The sequence below is a fragment of the Ahaetulla prasina genome, chromosome 2, assembly GCF_028640845.1.
Source record: "Ahaetulla prasina isolate Xishuangbanna chromosome 2, ASM2864084v1, whole genome shotgun sequence".
NCBI lineage: Eukaryota > Metazoa > Chordata > Lepidosauria > Squamata > Colubridae > Ahaetulla > Ahaetulla prasina.
In genome coordinates this window covers 172241187-172247430 of record NC_080540.1, presented here as the reverse complement: position 1 = coordinate 172247430, position 6244 = coordinate 172241187, and the positions used below count along the sequence as shown (strand labels likewise).

Here is a 6244-nt window from a genome sequence, read left to right as displayed (position 1 = left end):
TAACATAACATCAGAGTTGGAAGGGACCTTGGAGGCCTTCTAGTCCAACCCCCTGCCCAGGCAGGAAACCCTACACCATCTCAGTCAGATGGTTATCCAACATTTTCTTAAAAACAGAGGACATCTCTTCTGTTTTTGAATGAATTTTAGCCATAATATAATTATACCCATTAAAATTCTTTTCATATTTATAAGACATAAATATGAAAAGAATTTTAATTGGTATAGTTATTTGTTTATACGCACATCACCAAGAAATGTCAATGTTGGGAGAACTGAAAATAGTCATATTAGATCACCGATGATTCAACAATGTCCAGAGTTTTGCATTGTTTTATTTAAGGCAATGCCATATGTTTTCATATTATTTTATTTATTTATTTATTTTTGTCACACAGTATATATAAGCATAAGCATGTAATAGCTACACAATATATAAGCATATATATAAGTATGAGTATGTAATAACTATATTAATTGGATATAATGAAATTTTCATATTATACACAGCCCTTGCTTTTTCTAAATATATCAGTTTACCTAATTCTATGGACAACATTATTTTATAATGTTCAGTTATAAATGAAGAGTATAATAAATAAATGACACCACTATCCCCAAATAAGAGTATTATGGCTCCACACTAGGAAAAGATTGTGCAATTTCATTACACATTCATGGCAACTTTGATACAATAGGATTTTTTTAAAAACCTAGTTTTACTATTAGTTTTACTATTTGTTCTTGTGTGCGTGGTTAAAAAATGCTGGGTTCTGTATCATTATGCGATGGGACCAGATATTTTTGGGGATCAACTGCTTGGAAGGTAGAGTTTGAAGTCTCATTGATGGAGGCCATAGGTTTTGGAGGAATCTTGGGTGGGATGGAATTTAGGACTTCCCCTAATGCAACAGAGAGTTTTAAGGGACTATGTGTTGAGAGGGTGAATCCTGGAGGCTCTTTGACAGAAATGTTAGATTTTAGAAGCTTCTCAGATAGGAAGGTGGTATTTGGGAACTCTCTTATAGAAGCTGTAGGCTTTGAAGAACCCATGGCTGGAAGCTCAGAATTAAGCCATTTTTTAAATGGGAGAGTAGGTTCTTTGGGGTACATGTCTTGGAAAGGAGTTGTCAGAAGATCTACTCCTGGATGTATAGTCTTTGGCCTCTGGTCACTAGTATAGATTTTTTTGGGGACTGGCGGTGAAGAGGTGACTTCTTCCAGGTCACAGCCTACAATATATTTCTTCAGATCTTGTCCTTTACAGTGTATCTCCCAGGCAGCCCTATAATGAAAACTTGGTCAGAATATTGTTACCATTCAGTTGACTAGACCTGTACTATACTTGGGAAGGCAAAAGTAGGAATTTTGCCACATGGAAGCTTGAGCCCCCAAATAACTGCCAAACTATTAATCAAGGCATCATGTTTCATCCCTCCATAATTTATATCATTCCCTTAACCAATCTTTCTGTTCCATCATCACTGAATATGATATGCAGAAGGGGTGGCCAGCTTATAGCTCCAGGTCTCAAACAATCTCTCAATCCCCTTTTTGGGGTCTTTACAGTCCCCATTGGTCATGATAGCTGAAAACTGATAGCACAACTTCCTATTCTGAGGTGAGAAGCATCTGATAATTGCAATGTAAGTCCTAAAATAAGCATATCAATAGACTTAAAAAATAATTTTCCCCTTGAAATGTTGATGTTGACAGCCAAAATTGTCCTTTCTTGCTTCACTGGGAAGAGTGTGCGATTCTGGATGACCTCTGTTGTCCTGCACAGATTGCTTTGTTCATCACAGGAGAAAAAAATGTAATGATTTCCTGGTTTCTGCACAGGGGAATGGATGGATACCATCAAGAAAAAGGCTTTCAGACAGAGGACATGACTTCTCTCCCTTAGGTTTTATTCACTGATGACATTTTGCCTGCTGGAGCAGGTGAACAAATGGCTCTACTCTCAGATCCACATATATTGGACAACTTCCAGAATTCTGGGAGTTGCATCCCAAACATTTCTGCAGAATGCCAGGCTAGAAAAACTACCATAATGTTCTAGCCAAGATCAATCTGATGACATTACTTTCCTTCTCCTCTGATGAGCTTTCTTGAATTGAATTTGGCCTTCTTGCTTTATTTTACTTTAAGTGTAGGCAAACCAGGGGTGAAATCTAAAATTTTTCTCTACCGGTTCTGTGGGCGTGGCTTAATTGGTGGGCATGGCTTGGTGGTCAGATGGCTGGGTGGGCATGGCCAATAACAATAAATAATAAAAATAATAAACAAAGTATAAACAGAATAAGTATAAAAACCAACTTTCACACTTTACACACACATAACACAACACAACTGACTCACACACAGTGTAAAAGCAGCTGCATTTCACACTTTACACAGTCACAAAAACTCAAAAATAAACTTTCACATTTTACACACACACAACACAACACAACACAACTGACTCACACACAATGTAAAAGCAGCTGCACTTCACACTTCACACAGCCACAAAAACTCAAAAACCAACTTTCACACTTTACACACACAACTCTCTCACACACACACAAACACACAAAATACCACATACAGCTTTCTGAGATTTTGTGTGTTTGTGTAGTTAGAGTGAAACACTACAGAAACACACCAAATCTCAGAAAGCTGCACAAATATTTTATTTTATTTTATTTTATTTTATTTTATTTTATTTTATTTTATTTTATTTTATTTTATTTTATTTTATTTTATTTTATTGTGGACTTCAATTCCCAGAGCTCCTCAGCGAGGAAAGCCAGACAGCATTAATCACTCAGTGATGAAATAGATTAGCTAAGTTTAGATTAGTTCTGTCTGGTACTGAAAGTGAAACTGGGCTTTCCAGCTGGGAAAAAAACCAGGAGCTCGATCAGTAATCAGGTAAGTGCCTTAGAATCTCTTAAAAGGAGGTTTTCTACATGTTTTCTACAGAAAACATGTTTTTAAAGGTTCTGCTGATGAGGAACTCAAGTGAGATCCCCAGAGTAGCCTTTAATTTTTTTTTTTAAGTTTAAAGGCTCTGCCGATCTCAGCTGAGGGGTGGGATCCTCAAAGGCTTTTTTTTTCCTTTAAAGGCATGTTTCGGCTGAAGAAAAACCTTCTTTTAAAAGTTAAAAAAAACCCTCTGCTGATGGTGGGGCTCAGCAGAGGCAGAGGGGCGGGGCCAGGGATTTTTGCAACTGGTCCTCCGAACCAGCAGCTGCTATCGCTACCGGATCGCGCGAGCCAGTCCGATCCGGGAGCATTTCACCCCGAGGCAAACCTTCAAGAATGCAACATTTAGAGGAGAGGCAAGCAATTCTTGGCTTTAGAAGTGAGTTCTATTTTTGCTTTCCTGCCTTTTTTTTTTTTTTGGAGAATAGGATCAATGGCAACCACAAATAATCACTGCAAACTTTAGCCTTTTATGGAACTATCCCAGGCAACCTTTCCAGTGAATAAAGATTCATGGCAGTTTTCTTCCAGAAGTACCTTACTTTCCTTTCCGGTATATGTGATTGATAACAGAGCAAATAAGAATATAACAATCCATTTACCATGCTGCAAAGCCCTTGCTTTTTTGGACAACTTTCTTGGCACATTGGATATCATCAGTAATGTTATCATCCCGTAGGGCTGAAGAAGAAAAGGATGGGAGAATTGAAGTTTACTTGAGCATAGTTATCATTAAAGTCAGAGGAAATACTAAACTGAGAAAAGTAAAGCAAGTTGATTCTTGGATACGTTCATACCTTGGCTATGCCAATATGTAGTTAATTTAGTAGGATGTTGCATGACTCGACACCCAGTCACCGTGGTTTGACAATCAAAGTTTCTAAACAATTATAGTATGAACCTAGACAATGACTACTGAGCAAACATGGTTATAACAAACCTGACTTAGATCAACATATAAACTCATTGTGTAAACCAATCAATGTGTAAACATTAATGTGTAAACCCAATTCAAAGTTGGGTTACAATGTTGGACTGTTGCAAAAGTATGATAATTCTCATACCAGAGTATCCCAATGTCTCCAGACTTGCAGTGAGGTACATTCTCCTTTTGAAAGCCTATCCAGAGCACCATGAAAAGGCATTTGACTCACTAAGCTCTGAATACTGTTAGTTTTGAGAGGAAGAGAAGGAATTAAAAACAAGAGGAGTGCTTCAGAGTGAATATTTCGGAGGAGGTAGCCTTTGAAAGAATACAGGAAAAGTAAAGAAAATGAAGGAAAAAAGATGTCAATATACTCAATTCTCTTATATTAATCCAAGGGGCATCTTTTCTGGATTTTTTTCTGGATTTTGTCTATCAACTTCAGAGAAGGTACAGTGGAACTAAGGAGGTTTCAGAGGAGGGAAATTAAGATGATCAAGGGACTGGCACAACTTCCTTATTAGAAAAGGTTGTGACATTTGAGCCTCTTTCATCTAGAAAGGAGGTGAATGAAAGAGGACTTGACTGAGATGTATAAAATTATGCAAGATATGAATAAAGTAGGTAAGGAGAAGCTAAAGTAGGTAAGGAGAAGCTACTTTTCTCTTCCCAAAATGCAAAGTCCAGATGTCGTCCTATGTAATTGAATCCTGGAAAAATCAGGACAGACAAAGGAAACCATTTTTCATGAAGCATGGTAGAATTTTCTACCGCGAGTTATGGTGCTGACTTTAAGAAATAGCTGATTAGTTCATAGATGAAATGAAAGAATTTGGGAAAGATAGTAAACAAGGTGTCTTATCCACTTTATAATATAAAAGGTAATTTTAGGAATGATGGCATTCATTCTTTGATTTTCTGCCAAATGTTATTAGCAAAGAGACAAGGTGTCATGGAAGGACATGATTTCTTACCTTCACAACTTAAGTTGCAATAATTGCGTGCATGTGGTGTCTTGAAATCATCACACCACCACTTTGCGCTTAGCAAGAAGATCCCGTGATTGGTGGCCCTTGGTCCCACATTGAGGGCTGAGGTATCAAAGCCACTGCCATGAAACACCAAACAAATCCCTGGAAGTGAAAGAAAGCAGGCTCAAAAAAAATTGTTCGATGGTCTGAGTTACCATTTCCTATCAAAGAGCTATAGCAGGCACCAGTTTCAGAAGGAGAGAACAACTTATAGCCCAAAGAATGAATGAGCTCTCCAGAGCCTTCAGAATTCCATTGCTAAAATGTGATTATCTACTATCAAGACAGTTGGGCTGAATGGAGCTACGTAACTGCATTAAAGACATTTCCTAAAAAGCATTATTTCAGGATCACAGAATGTTAACAGATCGCGTTTTGAAAACAGGCAAGTACCGTAGTATTACAAATAAACCAAGGACATTAAATATCCTGACTCCTGCTGGGAATCAGGATGTTTTAGAATAATTGAGGAGACTGCAAGCAGAACACAACAAAGCACACTCACATTCTGCAATGGTGGTGCCTGAAAATCCCTCCAATCCATTTTCCTTCAGGATGGCTGAGAAGCTGCATATGTCAAAGACGATAGCATTGCTCCTGGCCACTGCAACAATGAGAAAAAGAAGAACGAAGTAGGGAGCCTTCATTTCAATACTGTAATGATGATAGGGAATACATAACACGGTTCTTTATATACTGCAAGGAGGAAATGGAGCTGCCCAGCTGCCCTACATAGTAGGATTATGTGCCAGGGTCCCTCTACCCCCAGGGAAGGATGGCTTCCCTCACTGAATGCTCAAACATCCTACACATCCTTCAAAACAATGTCACCTATTGCCTCCCTGGGTCTCTGCTCACAATGCTGACCAACCCTCTCAACTGGAAGAATTATGGAGAAAAAGGAATTGTGGCAGGTGCTGATTGTGGCATCACTCACAGTGCCACTGGGGCTTGAAAACCTGACACCTGACCAGCTATTAAGGATTCAACAGACCTAAAGGTGGGTGTTCCTTTGCTACTAAAATGAATAGCTAATGCTTTGGAGTTGTGGAAGGAGTCCATATCGTAAGGTGGAACCAGGGCTGCACATGGGCAACTTTGTCAATTGTAGCAATTTTAATAAATCTTTTAAAACAAGCAAGCAAGCTAGCAAGCAAGCAAACATCCCCAAATACCTGATCAGATAAAGGCTCAGGGTTGAAATGAGGGTTCCTTGGTGCTTGGTTGTTTTGTTGCAGATGTTTCATTACTGAAACTAGGTAACCTCATCAGTGCTGATCAATGCACTGATGATGCTACCAGGTTTGGCTAATGAAAC

The 6244-nt window shown here is 38.5% G+C and overlaps 1 protein-coding gene across 1 annotated transcript; it reads right to left on the bottom strand.

Annotated features, from left to right (window-relative positions):
- Positions 1-524: 524 nt before the first annotated feature.
- Positions 525-5988, bottom strand: LOC131190617 (sperm acrosome membrane-associated protein 3-like). Its single transcript, XM_058167963.1, has 5 exons — positions 5864-5988; positions 5432-5580; positions 4870-5028; positions 3573-3651; positions 525-1285 (listed from the first exon to the last, which is right to left on the bottom strand). The coding sequence occupies exons 1-5, from the start codon at positions 5986-5988 to the stop codon at positions 757-759; spliced, it is 1041 nt and encodes a 346-aa protein (XP_058023946.1). The 3' UTR covers positions 525-756.
- Between the last annotated feature and the right edge of the window lie 256 nt (positions 5989-6244).